Source organism: Rana temporaria, chromosome 12 (assembly GCF_905171775.1).
Source record: "Rana temporaria chromosome 12, aRanTem1.1, whole genome shotgun sequence".
Lineage (NCBI taxonomy): Eukaryota > Metazoa > Chordata > Amphibia > Anura > Ranidae > Rana > Rana temporaria.
Window position 1 is genome coordinate 105,807,801 of NC_053500.1, and position 21,232 is coordinate 105,829,032.

Consider the following 21,232-nt stretch of genomic DNA (forward strand, 5'->3'; position numbering starts at 1 on the left):
AGGTATGCAAAGAGGGAGACCCAGACCTACTTAATGAAAGCGCCAAGTGACTTTCTTAACCGCTTAAGGATGGCCCCACATACATTATAATGCAGCAGAGCGGCCCTTCAGCACAAAATCACATACCTCTATGTGTTTTTTTTTTTCTTTCGGGCCCAGGGCTCACGCCGCTGAAGCCCTGCGCCCTCTGTGATTGGACACAGCAGGAGCCAATCAGCGAGTACCGCCGATCATTCTGAGAAGAGACAGAACGGCGGTCTGCATATGTAAACAAGGCAGGTCGCCGCTCTGCGAGAGGGGAAAATTTAGATATTTTGTTTCTACCAAGCAGAAACACAGATCTCGGTTTTCCTTTAGTGAAAGCACATCCGCCAGTTAGAAAGCACCCCCTAGGGAGACACTTAAGATTTTGATCGCCCCTGATGTTAACCCCTTCCCTGCCAGTGTCATTAGTACAGTAACAGTGCATGGTTTTTAGCACTGGTTTCTGTAATAATGTCACAGGTCCCCAAAAAGTGTCAGTTAGGTGTCGGATTTGTCCACCGCAATCACGCAAAAAATTGCTCATCGTCAGCATTACTAGTAAAAAAATTACTTAAAAATTTTCCATAGTTTGTAGACGCTAACACTTTTGCGTAAACCAATCAATATACGTTTTTTGGGGTTTTACCAAAAATATGTAGCAGAATACATATTGACCTAAATTGATGAAGAAATTTGATTTAAAAATGTTTTGTTTGGTATGTTTTATAGCAGAAAGCAAAAAATATATATTTTTTTCAAAACAGTCAGTCTTTGTGTTTACAGCGCAAAAAATAAAAACCGCAGAGGTTATGAAATGCCACCAAAAGAAAGCTCTATTTGCAGGGAGGGGACACATCAAATTGGGTACAGCGTCTCACGACTGCGCAATTGGTTGCATTACTTATTCACAGAGCTCTGCGAATGAACTACATCTACCGTCGGCAACCGTGGATGACGGCTTGCAGTTCTCAATGAACTGTGAGGGCGCTGGTGAGTGCTCTCATAGCCCATTAGTCCTCCCTGTCATTCAGTCTGCAGTATCCAGGATCGCAGGTGCAAAACCTTACAGATTGCAGAGTGGGGAAAAAAAATGCCCATTTTTTTAAATTTATCCTTCTGGAAAAACACAGGTCCTTTAGCACCACTGCACATGAGACAGCATTTATTAAAAACAATGTTTACAGCCTATATAGCATGTCAATTCATACCTCTGTTATATTTGCATTTAGTGCATCCTTAGGGGTTGTAAACAAGGCTTGGTCACTACAGCTAAGCTTAAAATAAAGCTTACCTGTACGTACAATGAATAACTCTTTAACAAGCACCGTTTAGGAGATATTCACAATTTCATTAGCTGGTGACATTATCAGCGCAAACGCTCTGGTGAGTGCACACCGAGTGTGCAGTCAATCCAGAGTGCTGCGATTGTGACTCCCGTGCACATACATGGTAATGACATCACGGCTCAGCCACTCAAATGGTGGGAGCCCACAAACCACAAAGGAAGACCGGTTGAATATGGAAGCCCTGTCACTGCACAACTGGAGGGATAACTTTTACAGATAAGTGTCATAATGTTCTAGTATGCAGTGCTAGTATTTATTTGTGTAAATAATTTACCTCTTTGCTGCATCAGGAGACTTTGCAACTATTACTGCATTTCTGTAATCCGGAATCTGAAAAAGTAATAGAACAGTAGAAATGAGTAAGTGGTTGCATGACTGAAAATGTTATCAACACTAGCAGGATTATAGAGGACAATTTAAAAGTGACTGGATTGTTGTGGTTGCCCACCTCTTCTTGTATGTATTGTAGCAGAAACGGAGAAGCTCGGAGGTTGTCCACAGGAAAATTAAAGAACCCTTGGATCTCTTTTTGATGCAGGTCCATTGTGATGATGTGAGTCAACCCTGGACAGTAAAAGAATAAAAACCGAATGACATACTCCACAAACTAAAAAAAAACAAAAAAACAAATACTTAGTCTATAAATTCTCCAAAATGTGTTAATGTTAACATAGTTATACACAAACTAATAAAGTGTAACTGAACACAAACTGTTTTGATTTGTTGTGTTAGAGACAATTTAGAAAGGTTAGGTGTGCCTCGGTGTTACCCTGAGGAATGTCTGACACAAATTAGTATATTTGCTGGTATGTGTGTACCTAAAATTCATACCTATAGATCTAGTGTGAGATTTAAGGCACCACTGCCTCGGCTCAAGGAAAAAAATAATAAAAACCTGCTTGCTTTCCACCTAGGAGGTTCTGACATGAGGAAACAAAATGATCTCTAACAAGATGTCAGTCTCCACACTTCTTTCCTGAATGTATAAAATATAATAGGGTACCGATATTTAAAGATATAGTTGATCCAGGAAATATCCGATTGCATCTTTGGGGGGGTAAAATCAGGAATTAATTTTATGGGATTGCATTTTTTTTTTTTATTGGTTGGATGTGCCTTTTTCCAACCATACTAACTTTGTAACTTGCCACTTCAAGGCCAAGCCTATTTCGACAGTTGTTGCTTACAAGTTCAAATCAGTATTTGTTGCTAGAAAATTATTTGAAACCCCCAAACATATATATTTTTAGTGGACAGGTGAAATAATAGCAATAATGGGCCAAGTTTTATTTGAGGCTTGCATGCATGTGTGAAAAGTCAAAATTGTTATATCCACTTGAATAATGATATAGAGTGACAGTTTGCGAAATCTCTATGATCCCTTTGCAGCTTCGGGAGCCAATACTTCTTTAAAGCGGTGGTTCACCCTCCTTCACATCATTAGACCATTACATTCGGCATCGTAGCGCGAGCTACGGTATGCCGGTCTTAAATTTTTAATCCCCGTACTCACTGTGCTATCGATGATTGAAGAATCCGACTCCCGCGGGGAATGGGCGTGCCTATGGAGAGGGAGGATGATTGACGGCCGGCTCTGGCACGTCACGCTCCCCGAAGACAGCCGGAGTAGGTCTCGGCTCTTCACGGCGCCTGCGCACAGGCTATGTGCAGGCGCCGTGAATAGCCAAGCCTATTTCTGCTATTTCCGGAGAAGCGTGACGTGCCAGGGCCGGCCGTCAATCACCTTCTCTCACCATAGGAACGCCCATTCCCCGGAATCTTCAATGAGCCATAGCACAGCGAGTACGGGGATAAAAAATGTAAGACCGGCATACCGTAGCTCGCGCTACGATGCTGAATGTAATGGTCTAATAAAAAAAAACATTTTTTTTTTTTTTAACAGGGTGAACCCCCGCTTTAATGAGAAACTATCACCATGTCCAGTCACACAGGTTTAGTACTTGTTCATGTTCTTATCTGTGCCCATCTTTTGTATGCACGTCTCGCTTGCAGCTAGTAGGCGATAACTGTGCAGGTTTTTAATACAGAAGCAACCAGCAAAAACAAAAATGTCAATCACTGAAACCTTGATGACTGAGAATTTTAGACGTACAATTGGAGGTACAACCAGCTGTCACTCAGATATTTTCCCAAAGAGTGCTATGTAGACATTGTGCTAGGGAGACAATCTCTGGATTTGTTCAGACAGGAAACAGAACTAAAAATTAATATATACAACTGAGTGTAAACTATATTTCATACATGACCCATAGCATCATACCAGCATTGGACAGCATGGAAGCCAGTAGTTTGCAAACAATGGACCCCCTCTTGCGCATTTTGCACTGTTTGCTGTATGGAAAATAGGGAATAACCCCAATGATGTTCTTGGCGCATGATGTCTTCAGTGCGTAAGTCATGATCAATAGCTCCATGACTGCTGTGTTCACATCTCTAGAAGGACAGTTAAAATATACTTTATTTAGAAGTTGAAAAGTACTCATATATATTTTATACACACACACACATCCCCCAACACAGACACTCCAATAATCTCTAATAGTGGAATGTATGATAGCTGCACACCTGCTACAAAAATACTGTGACCTTGAACGCTAAATTATATGAAGCATGCACTGAGCCGAGATAATAAGAAGCTAGCTCTAATCCCTGTTCACCAACAGCTGTAGAAGGGAAAGAAATCAGGCTTAGGTTGGAGTGTCATGTGTTTTCAATATATTCCTTCCTATAGACAATTGACTTTACATTTCTGGAATACCACTAAGCAGTTGTTCAATAGCTCATTGGTAAACGGCCATTGGCTCAACAGAAAAACATCCAGTTACATAACAACTCAAGACAATTCTCAGATCGTTTTGAATTCAGCGGAGAAAAATGTGTGCAAATCACATGCGATGTTTGTGCGATGCAAATTCAGCCATACAGATTGTATGGCTGAATTTTCACTGCATTCGAACCAAAGTCACACTGGACCCTTTTTTTTAGTCCGCACCAGAATTGCACTGCATGGGTGTTCACACCCATGTGATCCATTTCCTGTCAAAATTGACAGTTCGCACTGTGATATGTGAACCAATCTGGTGGTCATTAACTTTGTATGGACACTCCCAGCGGTTTGCATATGGCAGTGTGAACTGCCTGAGAGTCGGGTACGATGCAGGAACCTGCTGGGAATTTTTTTTTTAATTTTTAAATAAAAAGACCAGGTCCTCTCCTGGGACAGAAAGACATGGACAGAATAACATTTCAGCAAGTTCATACACCAACCCCCCTCCCTAAACATCGTTCAACTGAAAAATCAGGGAGCTGGACAGAAATCTGTTGGCTATAAGATGCAGCCAATGTTCAGGTATTCTAAAGTTTTATTTGGAGTTGAGCTTTAATCTGTGGACTGCCAAGGACATGCACTGCACATGGTTAGGCTGGGTTCACACTACGGTTTTCCCGTCCGTCAGCCGCATACGATTTCAGTATTGAAAACGGACGGGCACGGACGGGAAAGCGTATAGATAGACAATGCATTGCAAATCGTATGCACTCAGATGCATCCGGGTGCGTACGATTTGCTGGCAAAACGTTTTTTAAACGTACGCAAAACCGTGTTCAACCACGGTTTTGCGGTCGTTTTTAAAACAGTATGGCAACCGCATACGTTTTCCTTTAACATTAATGTCAATGGAAAACGCACATATGTGCGGTTCCATACGTTCCCGTCCGTTTCAGCCGCATACGGTTTTTCATATAAATCGTATGCGGCTGACGGACGGGAAAACCGTAGTGTGAACCCAGCCTTAGTCAGAAGAGTCAAAAAAAGCTCACGGATGCACTAGGTGCCATAACTTGTGTTACATAAAAACTGGAACACAAGCTTTAAAAAGCCTGCACATTCAGGCAAAAAACAGGCCATTGTGACAGGCTTGAAAAGGTCCTTAAAAGCAATTGTACACTTTTTTTTCTAACAAAAACATGCCATACTTTCTTGATCTGTGCAATAGTTCTGAACAGAGCAGCCCTGATCCCCCAATTCTTGGGTCCTCCCTGGCGCTCCTGGCTTCTCCCCTTCACCAAATGCCCACCATAGCAAGCTGCACTCAGGTTTTTGATTTTTTTTTTAACCTAAGGTTTCATTGTACACTTGGACGTCATTTTCCCCAAGCTATTGGTCAAAATTTCCTATCCTGAATGGGATTCTTTCTCGTTCAGAAGAGGGAGGTTGAACCTCACACCTTACCACAGCAGCTCCTAAGATCTGCTAAAGGCCTATGTATACATTGACAAAAAAAAAAAGGCAAAAGCTCCTAAACTCAAGTTTCGGAGCCGCTAGTGTACATGAAGCCTAATAGATGACTGGAAATGTCCTGCTTTAGTACACTGAAACACTCACTCAAAGCATGCAAGCAGAATTGTAAAGTCAGACTGCTGCATGTGGACGGTCCAGTCTTTATAATCTTTTACTACAGGTTTACTTAAACATGTCAGGCGCCCTTGAAATTACATGACAAAGTTACTATTCTGTTCCAACATGGATATACATGAGATTTTCACCTTGGGATGGTCTGTATAATAAATACATCCTGTCCACGGACAGATTCCTGGATTTCCACTCTGGTTTCTGCAGACACAGAAGCACAGTTAGCTAAAAAGGTCTGATGATTATAACACGAACATAACATGCTGAACAGACAACTCTTACCTCCATTGGTTTCTTGGTAGACCACTGCCTTGCCCAATTCTACCCCCAATCGCCTGAAAGACAAAAGAAGTCTATGAATATATTTAAATAACTGAACAAGTACTCTAATCTAACATTTTGTTATTTATAAAGCGAACTTATACCAATCACTAAAATGCTACATAAGTTTTAACCTCTTTACCACCGGGCTTATTTTTCAGATTCGGTGTTTACGAGACTAAAACAGTTTTTTTTGCTAGAAAATTACTTAAAACCCCCAAACATTATATATTTTTTTCTAACACCCTAGAGAATAAAATGGCAGTCATTGCAATACTTTTTGTCACACCGTATTTGCACAGCGGTCTTACAAGCGCACTTTTTTTGGGAAAAATAAAAAAATTGATCCCTTTTATTCCTATTACAAGGAATGTAAACATCCCTTGTAATAGAAAAAAGCATGACAGGTCCTCTTAAATATAACATCTGGGGTCAAAAAGACCTCAGATCTTATATTTAGACTTAAATGCAAAAAAATAAAAAATAAATTGAAACTGTCATTTTTTCAAATGACAAAAAAAATAAATGTTGCTTTACGCTGGGCGGGACTGACGTTTTGTCGTCACTTCCGCCCAGCAGAGCTATGGGGACGGGTGAAGGAAATTTTTCCTTCACTCGCATCCCCAGTCACTTGCCGAACAGTCCCGATCGCATCCGCCGCTACCGACGGCTCCGGTAAGTGGTGGAGGGCGCCCTCTCCCACCACTGATAACGGCGATCTTGCGGCGAATCCGCCGGAGACCGCCGTTATCGTGTACACCACCGCCCACTGAAAAGATGGATACCTCGGTTGTGGCAGCAGCTGCTGCCGTTACCGAGATATCCATCTTTAAAAACAGGACGTCTTTTGGACATGGGGCGGTCAAGAGGTTAACATGCACTTAAAGCGGTGGTTCCCCCTTAAAAACAACTTTTTTTTATTCCACTGCCCCCCCACATTCCATCACGATTAAGGCACATATTTTTTTTTTCCTGCTGTACATACCTTACTACAGCATATTCACCCGTGCATCCGGGTTGCGAGTCCCGCGGGAGTGGGCGTTCCTCACATGCTGTTGATTGACGTTTTGCCCAAAAACGAGCTCTCCCCCCGTCGCGTAAGCCGCGTCACGGTTGGCGAAAGGAGCCGAACGGCAATGCGCATGCGCAGTATAGCGCCGACTCGCCGTTCGGCTCCTTTCGCCAACCGTGACGCGGCTTACGCGACGGGGGGGAGAGCTCGTTTTTGGGCAAAACGTCAATCAACAGCATGTGAGGAACGCCCACTCCCGCGGGACTCGCAACCCGGATGCACGGGTGAATATGCTGTAGTAAGGTATGTACAGCAGGAAAAAAAAAAAAATGTGCCTTAATCGTGATGGAATGTGGGGGGGCAGTGGAATAAAAAAAAGTTGTTTTTAAGGGGGAACCACCGCTTTAAATGTTTTCAAACTGTATAAACCTGCAGGTTTAATCAAATACCGTGTGATCCTGCCAAGAGGATTCTTGTTCTGGTTATAGTGTGACAACTGTTTCCCAATTGTGCTCCTACACTGTCATCTTAATAAATGCACAGACACAGACCACCGTTATCAACCTCAGGAAGCCAGTCAAGAGCAATGATATGAAGCTGATGCTAGAGCTCACATGTAGACAAGAAGCAGCTGAAAAGAAGATGTGGAGATCAGTAGCACCAAGAGGTACAAAGGATGAAACAAAAAGTACAAAAACAATATTTTATGGGGGAAAGATGGCGGCAATTGTCTGCGATTCACAGTGCACAGGTTAAAATAAATGTCATCCAGTTAGTTTGGATGTACTGTGATCTCAACACAAAAAGAAAAAGAAAAAAATAAATGTAATATTGCCTTCGGCAAGCTGTTACCAATAGGAATTTGTGAATTTGCAAATCAGACAAAGCGACAAATTTGAAAAAAATATATATATTTTGTACTTTTTGCTATAATAAATCTCCCTAATTAATTTTTTTTATTTTTAAAAAGCACATTTCTCAGTTTAGGCCTATACGCATTCTTCTACATATTTTTGGTAAAAAAAGAAAAAAAAAAATCTCGCAATAAAACGTATATCGATTGGTTTGCGCAAAAGTTATATCGTCTACAAAATAGGGGGTAGTTTTATGGCATTTTTTTTTTTTACTTATGGCGGTGATCTGCGATTTTTTTCATGACTGACAATATGGCAGACACATCGGACACTTGACACTATTTTGGGACCATTCACATTTATACAGCGATCAGGAAATAATGCACCAATTACTGTATAAATGTGACTGGCAGTGAAGGGGTTAACCACTAGGTGGCAGGAAGGGGTCAAGTGTGTCCTAGGGAGGGATTCTAACTGTTGAGGGGCGTGGCTACATGTGACACATCACTGATCGCTGCTTCCAATGAGAGGAAGCAGACGATCAATGACATGTCACTAGGCAGAACAGGGAGATGCCTTGTTTTCAAAGGCATCCACCCCGTTCTGCGACCCGATCACGGCACACTGGTGGACATGGTCCGTGGGTTCCCGCCCCATGGAGACCACAGTGGGCAGGATTCAAAGCAATATATATATATATATATATAAATATATATATATATATATATATATATATATATATATATATATATATATATATATATATATATATATATACACATACATATATATATATATATATACACACACACACACGTTGCTTTGCCTGCCCATGCCATTCTGCCAATGTATATCTGCGTTAGGCAGTCGGCAAGCGGTTAAACGGATTCCTATTAATGTTCTCCACCATCACAACATAATGTTTACCTATAGTCTGGTCAGTAAATACTAATACTAAACACAATATAATATAAAATACTTTATTGAATGAAATCACGATGACCATAATGAAAGTGCAAGGAGCATTTCCCTCCCGAGTTTTCATTCCAGAAACTTTTTCTGCTGCTTCTGGATCATTAAAGTGTTTCTTCACCAGCAGCATGTTCAAGTAAGAAGGCGTTACAAACCACGGCCTCCCAAAAATACACAATACAGTCTTTGCTATTCCATTTGTATTAGAAAATTACATTTTTAAAGAATAAGCCGTACTTTTATTTCAAGCATAATACTTTTATCTACTCTGCATTTCATGTTCCCAGTGTAACAAAATTAATTTAAAATTTCTAAAACTACTCCACACACAAAGCGCTGTCCCTTTTTAATCTGTAAACGGATGGATGAAAAAGCGGACATACGGTCCGCCCGTGTGAAAGAGGCCTAAAAGTTTGTGCGCATGGATACATACATAGGCTGACGTGCAGGAAGGCAGGGGGAAAAAATACCACACCCTCCTAGGAGCAGATGTAGGAGGCCTATCTAAAACTTTAACCACTCCCAGCCCAAGGACATCATATGACGTCCTGGACTTTCAGTGGGGATATCTGAATGATGCCTGCAGCCACAGGCATCATTCAGATATCCATCTCTTCAGCCGGCGAATCCCTGCACCATAAGAACAATCATAGCGGCGGTTCCACTGATTGATCGTTCTTATAGGCGGCATCCGGTGCTTCTCCGGGCTCTCCTTTGCCATCAGAGACCCGGAGAAACGATCCGCCGGCATCCGATGGAAACTATAGAGTAGACTGGTGACCAGTAGAGTAGATGGTCACCAGTCATCTCTATGATCGTCGGAGGCCCGGGCGCGATGTTATGACGTCACGCCCGGGTCCTGGAATGTAAACACAGCTGCAATCGCGGCTGAAAGCATTAGATCGGTGAATTTTTTTTTCACGATCTAATGCTTTCCAGCCTGGAGGAGAGATGTGGGGTCTTATTGACCCTGCATCTCTCCATAAAGAGTACCCGTCACGAACCATTCCTATTACAAGGGTTGTTTACATTACTTGTAAAAGGAATAAAAGTGATAAAAAAAAAAAAAAAAGAAGAAGGGTAAAAATAAAAGAAATTGAGTAAAAAAAAAAATAATAATAAAAAAAAAAATATTTAAACGCCCCTATCCCGGTAGCTTGCGCTCAGAAGCGAACACACATGTAAGTCCCGCCCACATATGTAAACGCCGTTCAAACCACACATGTGAGGTTATGCCGCGTGCGTTAGAGCGCCAGCAACAATTCTAGCACTAGACCTCCTCTGTAACTCTAAATTTGTAACTTGTAAAAAAAAAAAAAATAAGCGACGCCTATGGAGATTTTTAAGTACTGACGTTTGGCGCCATTCCATGAGTGTGCGCAATTTTAAAGCTTAACATATTAGGTATCTATTTACTCGGCGTAACTTCATATTTCACATTATACAAAAAAATTGGGCTAACTTTACTGTTTTGTTATTTTTTAATTCACAAAACCGCTTTTTTCCCCAAAAAAAAGGCGTTTGAAAAATGATTGCGCAAATACTGTGCGAGATAAAAAGTTGCAATGGCCGGCATTTTATTCCCTAGGGTGTCTGCTAAAAAAAAACATATATAGTGTTTGGGGGTTCTGAGTAATTTTCTTACCAAAAAATTATGATTTATGCATGTAGGAGAGAAGTGCCAAAATAGGCCCGGTAAGGAAGTGGTTAAGGCCATGGAATTTTACTATACAGGTAATCTATGGCACGCTTTAGGAGATATCCCCCAATAAGAATCAATATTTAATTGTCAACCTGCTGAATTGACGCAACACATATAGGGATGTTTTGATTAATAGTTGGAAGATATGACAGGTAATCAATTGTATCTACATTTTTAAATGAAATATTTTCCATCCTAGCTGATCAACTCAAGTTTGATCAATTCTCATCTATATTGAGTCTCTCTCAATTGCAAAGGAAGTTACCCCTATTCAATTACCAATCCTTTTGATCGTATCACACAGCTATATATTGGTTAGAGTTTTTACATAAAAGTTCTCCACTCACTCTGTAATCCTCTTGGCAAGTTCAATGCAGGCAGCACTGGAATTCGCGGAGAACACGCGGTAACCACTTCCGGCTGAGTTCATCGTACAGGTAACATTCAGCCACTTTGGAGCCCGGGAGTAAGAGAAAACAGACTTGTGAGGCACTAACATCCGTCTTGGCATAATGGGGACACCTGAAATACACTAAGACAGCTGCTTGATCAACAAAAAACACAGCACAAAAACATACAAACACACTGTAATATGGAGGAGATGTACCTACTACACTACAGCAAGTCCTGGGTGCATTATGAGATATTTTACTGCTTGTGTGTGAGAAACGTCAGTTGCCACATTGGGGACCAATCAATAATCACTTCTGCTGTATTAGCCAAACTAAATCTAGAATTCAAAACCTGCACTTTATTGCAGAAGAAACATGCTATGTCTCTTCACCGCACTTACTTGCCTGCTTACAGTCTTGAGCACATGTGCATTCTAGGCACACAGTATTTTACAGTTTAGTTGCAATTTACCTACATTGAGTATGTGTCAATGTTATGACCGCCGAGTGACGGGGGGGGGGGGGGGGACGGCGGGGTTTGCACCATATATTAAAAAAAAAAAAAAAAAAATCACTCAGTTTCTGGATAGCATGAATATCAGTGAAAACACACACTTAACACACAAAAAAAAAAAAACAACAACACACACACACAAAAAGGAATATCACACAAACTATTCATCTCCGGTTTAAGTAGTTCTCTAAATACTTTTAGGTTTATAAGAATCCTTAAAGTGCAAGTTCACCTTTACGGGAAAATCTGTAAAGTGACCTTACACTGGACCCGTCCCACTGTACCAGATTGACAGCGAGGGATCGTGGCAGACACTGAAAAGCTGTTTTAGTGGTCCAGAGACTTAAAATCCTAGCAGCTTTCTCTCCTCACAGTGCTAATTGTACGGGCTAGATGGCTTCCGATTGGTCAGCGCCAGTCATGTGACGGTGCTGACCAATTAGACTCGCTGTAGTCCATAACGGCTAAGCAGTAAGGACAGAAAATTAGGCTGTAGGTGTTTCAAATTCCCAGACAGGTGAAGTGGCTTTTTGGTGTCTGACAGCGGGGGATTGTGGCCATCTGGTACAGTGGGATGGGACAAGGGGGTGTGCAGTGTGAGGTCACCTTACAGATTTTCTATAAAGGTGAACTTACACCAAGTAAAACAAACAATTTTGCTTTAACCCTTCTGTTTGGCTTCTTATCATGCACCAAACTCCAAGAGTAGATTTAGACATGCGTCCATCTCTCTCATCTCCAAAGCCTGAATCACGCTCCAGACGCTACCAACAGGCGGCAAGGAAGCGAGGAAACGTCTCCTCACCGCCTTTAACACCATTTTTTCCCAAAAGACGCACCACAACTGCATGCACTGCACACTGTTGAAAGGGGTTTGCACCGCTTCCCTATTTGTTTCAGTGTGTAGCATTTGACAACTACTGCATGTCAGGTAAACTATGTCATGGATGCAAAGCATCACGCCAGCGGCATGTTAACACTAGGGCTGCAACTAACGATTATTTTCATAATCGATTAGTTGGCCGATTATTGTTTTGATTAATCCGATAATAGCCTAAAAAAAAAATAAAAAAAAATTGGCATTTTTTTATTTTTTTGGGCCAATTTGTTGTTGGGCATATTACAAAAAACAAATTGCCGCAAAAACACATTACATGATTTTCTGCAGCTTCTCCATTTTTGTATATTGAACCAAAAAAAACAAAATAGCACCGTTTTGCGTTAAAAACTCCTTGCCCTTTCCAGATACGCAGCAGCTGAAAAAAATCATGGATGTGATCGTGTCCCATAGGAAAACATGTAACTGAACTGTAGTGTGTTTCTGCAAAAAGCACCAAAAAACAGAGGTGTGACCCAGGCCTGAGATGTTTATTAACATAATGGAGTTAAAAAAAAAAACTAAAATAAGTACAAAAAGAGCAAATAATCGCTACTGTAAGGGGTTCATTTTTTAACTGTGGGACAGTGAAAGTAATATTTACAGTAGCGATTTGCTTTTTTGTACTATAAAGGGCTAATTTTTGTTTTTTTAACCCCATTATGTTACTGGCCGATTAATCGATTATGAAAATTGTAATCGATTAATTTCATAATCGATTAGTTGTCGATTAATCGATTAGTTGTTTCGGCCCTAGTTAACACCCCTGTACACTGCCTGCAGCTTACGGCAAATAATGTGGCTCAACCACGCATTTCTGCCACCTGCATGTCTAAATGAAGCCCAATTGTAGTCACCTGCAGATTCTGTGAAATGCTCCCATATAAAGTGTCACAACCCCAAACTTTCTGTCCCACCTAGACTTATGATCGCTACATGCCATCAGAAAAATAGCTGGAGAAAAAAAAAAAAGTTGAACAAAAAGAGATTCTCAAAAGCAATACAATCAGAAGACCAAACAAGCCCAAGATGTCTATGGCCATCTTTGTAAGACAGAGCTTAGGTGTAATACATGTACTACCATTATAAAAAAAAAAAAAAGTATATCCCAATACAAAAAATGTAATACCAAATTGTAGCTGTGCTGACTGCATTTGTTTTACCTTAAAGTGGTAGTAAACTCTGTAACTACAGAGGCATACCTCTATAAAGAATATCTCCTAAACCTTACAGGTTTAGGAGATATTCCCCCCGCAATGCGCCGCTGACTGCGGCGGCGCATGCGCAACAGGGATCCTCGGCTAAAGGGCCGGCAGCCGCCATTGGCTCCCGCTGCTGTCAAATCCAGAGACATGGGGGGGTGGGGCCAAGTCCTGCTGTCTGTGTCAAATGAACAGCAGCGGGAATTGGGAGGGGTGCCCCTATGGAAACCGGCTCTCCGTGGGGGCACTCGCCGAAGAGGGGCCAGGAGCGTTGTTGGGGGACCCCAGAAAAAAGGAGGATCGGGCCACTCTGTGCAAAAAACATTGCACAAAGCAGGCAAGTATGACATGTTTGTTATTTAAAAAAAAAAACTTTTACAATCACTTTAAATGTCTTGACAGTTCAGTTGAGAGCACAAGCAACTTTAACGGTCTTCATTTATGGCATGCCTTGAATGTAATCATTTTGGGAAATGGGTAAATTGAAAGGCAACCCAAACAGACCAAGCTTGCGTTAGGTGGTGGTGTAACACATTTTTTTTTTTTTTTTAAAACAAACTTATTTGAAGTGCACAAAAGTGACACATCATTGAGGTCACTATACAGCTGCGTGGTGTGTTGCCCTGCTGTGACATGTAATCCCATGAGGTGTCCTGCAATAAAATGAACCACCACCGGGGTGCATATTAGTGAACATAAGACACATAAAAAAATGTTTTATTCCTGCGTCTCCTAGCGGTGACCCGTGTTCATCCAGTGTGGTAAAACGCAGATCACAGACTTATGTGCGAACACGTAATTTAACACTTGGCTTGTATAATGACAAATTATTATCATTATGTAAGAACACATGCGGGAACCAGCACTTTAATCGCACTAGTTCCCGCATCATCGTGAACCTAGGCTCATGGCGTCAGGCTGCGTTTCTCATATGGGCCTTTTCTTCCCAGCAGAAGTTAAAATTGATAACAGTTTACAGTAAAAAGGTAAATATAGGCAGTCAGGGGGGGTCGAAACACTTACTTTTTCCTGCATGGCAAGCTCTGGTTCACTTTAAATGTTTCATTCAAAGAGTTATGCGTAAATAAAAAGAACTGATATCTGTGATTAAAACAAACAAACAAACAAACAGATAATCACAGTGTACATGAAATGAATACAAAAAGACAGTGCCTGCTGCAGAAGATCAATTTGGGGGTGGGGGGAGGGGGGGTGTGTTGTTAGATCTCTGGGAGGCCATTTTGAGCACATCTGAGGAAATAAAAAGTTGCCCATCAACAAATTCCGCCATCCATACATTCAGTCTGGATGTGGGAATCCTCCCCACTGTGTCATTGTATTCAACAGCGGGCAGGCTCTCCTGCCTCCCCGCTGTCAGAATACACAGCCTATTGGCTGCAGCACCGTCAAATGGAAATTTTACATAGCACAGTAAAAAAAAAAAAAAAAGGAATTTCTAAAGTCTGTGGAGCCCCAGTAACTACAATAACCAAACACACAAAACTTATCAGACATGCAACTTAGGTCAGGGACTAACATACTGACAGTGCGCAGACACAGCAGGCAGGCGCAGTACTGCCATTGTAAACAAATCCAAAGCATCTGCCTGCAAGTTGCTGAAGGTACACATCTGATCCAAGAGGCCTACATTTTCAGGTATCAGGTGTTGGGAGAGGCAACAGAAAGCTTTACAAATGTTTGTTTTGCAATTTACATTGACATCTTTCTGTGGTACAGCTGACCTCTGTTTTTGTTATTCCCTCAGTTAAAGATGTCCTGACCATGGACTAGTAAGCACCTCTAATATTTGAAAATGCAGTGTAGTGTTTTCAGAGTACAAAGCCAACAATGTAGAATTGAAGCCGTCTGAGCTAGGTACACAAAAAGGACAGAGCTAAGGTCCAAAAGAGATAAAAGAAAAAACAAATGACATCAAATACTGTTTACTGACATTCATGGAGATGGATTGGACACACAAGTAGAAGGCAGATAATCTAAAGTGTAAAAGCCAGCAAGTTACCGGTAAATGCCATAGAATCTCAACTCTGAACTGTAAAAACGCATGAACTTTTGTGTGGTTTAAAGCACATTATGGCTTCGCGCATTTTTATGCACTAATGTGCGTTTAACCTGGTGTTTCGCTGCATCAAACTGCTTGCATTATATATCTTTTTGACAAATAGAACTGCCAATGGTTTCCCTTCGTTCTCATGCACATAGACCAGGGCTCGACAAATCCTGGTCGCCAGGTCGTCATGGCGACTAGAAATAGCATCCTGTGGAGTGGGGTATTGGCTTGGAAGGTGGGCAAAAAATTTGTTCCATAGGACCGGCGCTCCGCGGACTAGGCCGAAGCCGCGGCCTCACCTAAAACATCCTCCCCGCCGCGATCCTGGGAAAAGGCCGCCACCTCCCCCGCAGCTCGATCGTGGGGGGCCCGTGATGTCCGGTAATTGAGGCCGCGGCTTTGCGGCCTTGTGAAGTCCCCAGCTCTTCCTCGTGTGAGCTGGCACCATCTGGTGGTGGCCGTTGGTATTACAAGTTAAGCATTACAAGTTAAACAGCAATTCTAATGTAATTTTTCACTATTTTCACTGCCATCTTCTTCCCTCTAATTAGAACCCCCAAACATATATATTTTTTATCCTAACACCCTAGAGAATAAAATGGCGATCGTTGCAATACTTTCTGTCACGCCGTATTTGCGCAGCGGTCTTACAAGCGCACTTTTTTGGGGAAAAAAATAACACTTTTTTTAATTAAAAAATAAAACAGTAAAGTTATCCCCATTTTTTTTTTAATATTGTGAAAGATAATGTTACGCCAAGTAAACTCATACCCAACATGTCACGCTTCAAAATTACGTCCACTCGTGGAATGCCGACAAACTTTTACCCTTTAAAATCTCCATAGGCGACGTTTAAAAAAAATCTACAGGTTGCATGTTTTGAGTTACAGAGGAGGTCTAGGGCTAGAATTATTGCTCTCGCTCTACCAATCGCGGCGATACCTCACATGTGTGGTTTGAACACCGTTTACATATGCGGGCGCTGCTCATGTATGTGTTCGCTTCTGCGCGCAAGCTCGTCGCGACGGGGTGCGTTTTCTGGCTCCTAACTTTTTGAGCTGGCTCCTAGATTCCAAGCAAATTTGTCAAACCCTGACAGACATTTATATGCTTGCCTGGGGAGCCACGGTACCATGTACATCCGCCAATAAATGTGAACGTATGTATGCCGGCTGCTTGTCAATATCGATGGCTTCTACCTGCGCATGTACTTTTGCTGCATTCCTGAAAATACAACAAAGTGGCAAGAAGAACATGACATATGTGGATAAAAGATGAAGATGAAGCAGAAGCCTTATAAGCAGCCTGTTGAATACAGCTAAACAAACAAGGCGCCTCTAAGTGCAGAAGTATAAAACTTTTAATATCCCCTGATACACAAGATGGTGGATGAAACAGGCATGTATCAGGCAAGTGTGTCCAGAAGATGTTCCAGTGGCAGGGCAGTCCCAGTCTGATGATAAAGCTTCCAGGGAAGTCCACAAGATAACAGCGACTTGTGCTGTGAGTGTTCCAGTACTATTGTTCTGCACTTAGAGGCGCCTTGTTTTTCTGTTTCCATTAGAGATTGCTTGTCTCCCTGAGTGCTGCCTAAAGTGTGTGAAGATTTGCTACCCTCTCCAACACCGGCTTTATCTGTCAGGATTCAAATGCTTGGAGCGCCCTGGATATACACATTTTTCCGGATCTGCTGAATACAGCTATTCACATGCATTAGGAGCTGCACCCCAGAGGCAGAACATCACCAGACATGTCACACGTCATGATTCAGAAGCATATAAATGTCCATGTGACATAAAAAAATAAATAAAATAAAAAGTTTCAAGAAATGGGTTTCAGGTCCAATTTAAACAAATAAACATAAAACACGGATATACAGAACAAACACCAGCCGATGCAGGTAGTCGAGTCCCTGGCAGGTTTGTTATTGATGTCTTTGCCTGGAGACTCGCCCTCTCCTGGTGGCCACCATCAGTGTCAGCAAATAATGGAAAGCCTTGAATAAAATCTTTCATGAAAAACTGTTCCGACGACAATAGCTTTACAACTTCTAGGCTCCCATATATTTCTCACCACCCCTTAAAAATAAGGCTTAATGAAGATTCCCACTGGTCAGCATGGTCATATGGCTGTACTGGCCATCACCACTGCCTGCATTTTAATGCTACACAGCCACCGGGGCTGGGTAGTAAAGTTTCAAGAGTATGTGGCTCATTACAGCAACTGGCAGGAGCAGCGGTAAAATGGCATAGGACTGGTGGAGTGGTGAGGGTTTTTGGAACTTGCAATAAAAACCTGACAGGTGTTGTAATCCCTCTTCACTTTATCTAAAACACTAAGACCCCTTTCACACTGAAGAGTTTTTCAGGCGGTACAGCGCTAAAGATAGCGCTGCTATACCGCCTGAAAAACTCCTGCACGAGGGCTTTCACACTGAGGCGATGCGCTGGTGGGAGAAAAAAAAATCTCCTGCCAGCAGCATCTTTGGAGCGGTGAGAGGAGCGGCGTGTATACCGCTCCTTCACATATGCAGAGGCGCATTGCGGGCGGTATTAACCCTTTATCGGCCGCTAGCAGGGGGTTAATACCGCACCGCTATCGGCCGAATCCCGCGGCAAATCCAACGGTATGTGTAGCTTGAACCGCCAAAACGATGGAGGAGGAAAAAAAATAAAAAAAGTTTATTCTCATATAGATAGAGATGGTTCACATCTACACTCCAAACCACCTGAAGGCAAAACGTCTGAAGTGCAAAAAAGTTCTGGACTATTTGCACATTTGTTTTTAAATCAAATGTGTAATACAAAACAATTTACCCCTAACCTTAAAAAATAAATCTTAACAATAATATAATAAAACATCTAAACTCAGAAAAAATTAAAAAATGATATATCACACACACACACACACACACACACACACACGAAGGTGGAACACAAAAAGATAAAAACATGAGGAAGGAAAAGAGGAGAAGTAACACCGAGACAAGGTAAGACCCAATCCCTGATGACTCTCAATGGCAGTCAATCATGCCTCCAACCTATAAACTGCACTTCTACTTTTGTCATTAGCTCACATCTCAGTTATCTTAGGTGTCACAGGCCTCTCCCTTTTAGATTGTAAACTCTAACAAGCAGGGCTTATCCATTTCTCTTGTATTAGGATTGTACATTGTAAAGCGCTATGCAAGCTGTTGGTGACAATTTGATTAGCAATCATTGTTAAACATTTTTTGCAATCAATGTATAGACTAAAGGGCAGAAGAATGTACAGCCACAAACCAGCAGAATTCAGGTCTGTGTTTAGCTTCTGGAGATGGGCAATAAAGTACAAAGTATAAACCTCGGATGCTGGTTTAAAACGGCTTCTAAAAGCCCAAGGTTTTTAATGGCGATTTGTGCGTCCATGTTAATGCCTTCATTAATTTTGTGTGAAGAAAAGAAAAGGGGGAGTAGGCACTCCAAAAGGATCTCACCTTTGCCACAACTTTTTGTAGAAATAAGAAACATGCTATTATTGAGGTGTTTAATACGCGCTCAACCTTAAAAAGTCTCCCGCTCAAGCCAAGTAGAAGCAATATGAGCCGCTCGGCTGTTATTACAAGCAGTGGGAGGGGGTAGTCCCTCCCCCCACCTGTCCGACCGGGAGGCCTGAGCGATCAGCCGCCACTTCTGCCGTCTGGGTGAAGACCCGAAAAAAGGCGATGCTTCGTTCGGTTCCCTCAATGACATAACTTCCTCCATTACTGACATCTTAAAAGGCCACAGTTTTAAAAATATAAAGTATTCAAAAACGCCGATCTTGAGGTTTTGAATACTTTCAAGTGTAGAGGAGGGGTTTGGGTGTAAAAACATTAAAATGTACAGAATATCGGCACACAATATCGGCTATTGGCCTGAGAGGTGGCCTAAATATTAATATCGGATCGGCCGATCCCTAGTTCTAACCCATCTCCACTATCGAAAATAAAATAAAAAGCTTTGCCTTTTAGTTATACTGTGGCAAGGTGGCCACGTGCTCGTCTGCGCAAATTGACGTAGGAGTAAGTCATTCGCGGCGATTGGATTCGTTTCAGAACCGATCAGTCTACAGGTCCAGGCCAATGATTTCTGGCCTGGACTTGCTGATCGGTTCTGGCGAATGACAGCACCTTCTCTGCCTGTGCAATGTGAACACAGGCAGAGGAAGTGATGTCATCTCCCCTCGTGGAGCCCTTTTCAGTTCCAGAGAGAGAGGAGACGACATCTACAGTGAGTACACCAACACTACACTGACACCAGTACATGTAGGCACGCTTAGCCCCCTGATCGTGCCCTGCCAGTTACCCTTCGACGCCCTGTCACCAAGTGCATTTTTTCTATTTTACTGATCACTGTATTGGGGTCACTAAACAGCATTAGGGCAGTTAGCGTTGGTCCCAGATAGGTTTAGGGTACTCACCATATAGTCCCCTATAAAAGGTTTAACGCCTTGATCACCCCCAGTTAACCCCTTCACTCCCTGTCACAGTGGCATTAGTATAGTGTACAGATATTTTTCTGATCACTGTATTAGTATCACAGGTGATGCTAGTTCACGTCAGTGAGAGAAAGTTATCGCAGACAGTGTCAGATTTTAACCCTTTGTTTGCCAATAGCACCAACGAACACACCATACACCTCCCTTACTAGAATAGAGTTTGAACGGATCAATATCTTTGATCTGATCAGAACTATACTAGCGTCCAAGAGTACAGTGTTCCCAAAAATGCGGTGTTAGCAGGATCAGCCAAGACACCTGCATTGAGCCCCTCCGCCCAGCCCACCCAAGTGCAGCAGGATCACTGTCACTTCCAAAACACAGTACACAAATTTGCAGCGTTAGAGTCACAACTGATTCCCGCTAGCACTAACCGTTTATTTTTGTTTGTGATTCAATCAGTCCGACAACCAGGTGCTTTCACACTAGGTACCTATACATTTAGGGGCCAAAATGTCCAAACAGAGGTACACTAGTAAAGAAGCCTACACAATGCTGAGCATGACAGATGAGAGCGAAGGGGAAGCCTCACTGTCACGTAGAGAGAAGCTGCACCCCGAAAGATGGCACCGATGAAGTAGTGGTCCCTGCTAAGGTCAGGCGTACCCGACGCAGTTCTTCTGTTGCTGAGGTGCAACAACCGCATGGTTCTCGTATGCAGCAGAGAGACAGTACTAGTGCTGTTCAACCTTATGGTGAACTGGCAAGCACCAGCGGCCTAGTACATCCTGGTCGTAGGCTTAGACAAACCAGCACTGCAGTATCATTTGGTGACGTGGCGAGTCCCATAAGTGTAGTTCAAGCTGGTGTGGTGGCTAGCACAAGTAGTGTCCCGCAGCCACCAAGAATTTAAAGACAGGCACGTAGAGCCCATAGTGCCCTTCCTGATGTGCTTGCAAAGCCCGATTGTTAGCCCACCACTTCTGCAGTGCCCATACTTTCCCCATTCACTGGCCAACCCAGGAACTCGGGTGGAAACAGCAAATGTTACTTCCCCA

General features: G+C 42.3%; 1 protein-coding gene across 5 annotated transcripts in view; it reads right to left on the reverse strand.

Annotated features, from left to right (window-relative positions):
• The window catches only part of PRPSAP1 (phosphoribosyl pyrophosphate synthetase associated protein 1), a 62,097-nt gene that overhangs the window by 21,576 nt on the left and 19,289 nt on the right, over nt 1-21,232 (reverse strand). For 2 of the 5 annotated variants that reach the window (XM_040330085.1, XM_040330089.1), the window contains exons 2-8: nt 14,672-14,749; nt 11,011-11,195; nt 6,085-6,137; nt 5,937-6,003; nt 3,652-3,824; nt 1,819-1,934; nt 1,645-1,700 (exon numbers count right to left, since the gene is read on the reverse strand). In XM_040330085.1, the coding sequence (XP_040186019.1) occupies nt 1,645-1,700; nt 1,819-1,934; nt 3,652-3,824; nt 5,937-6,003; nt 6,085-6,137; nt 11,011-11,195; nt 14,672-14,683 (662 nt within the window). In that variant the 5' untranslated portion in view covers nt 14,684-14,749. The remainder of the gene's footprint in view (nt 1-1,644; nt 1,701-1,818; nt 1,935-3,651; nt 3,825-5,936; nt 6,004-6,084; nt 6,138-11,010; nt 11,196-14,671; nt 14,750-21,232) is intronic. The other 3 variants (XM_040330087.1, XM_040330088.1, XM_040330086.1) reach the window with 3 other exon arrangements.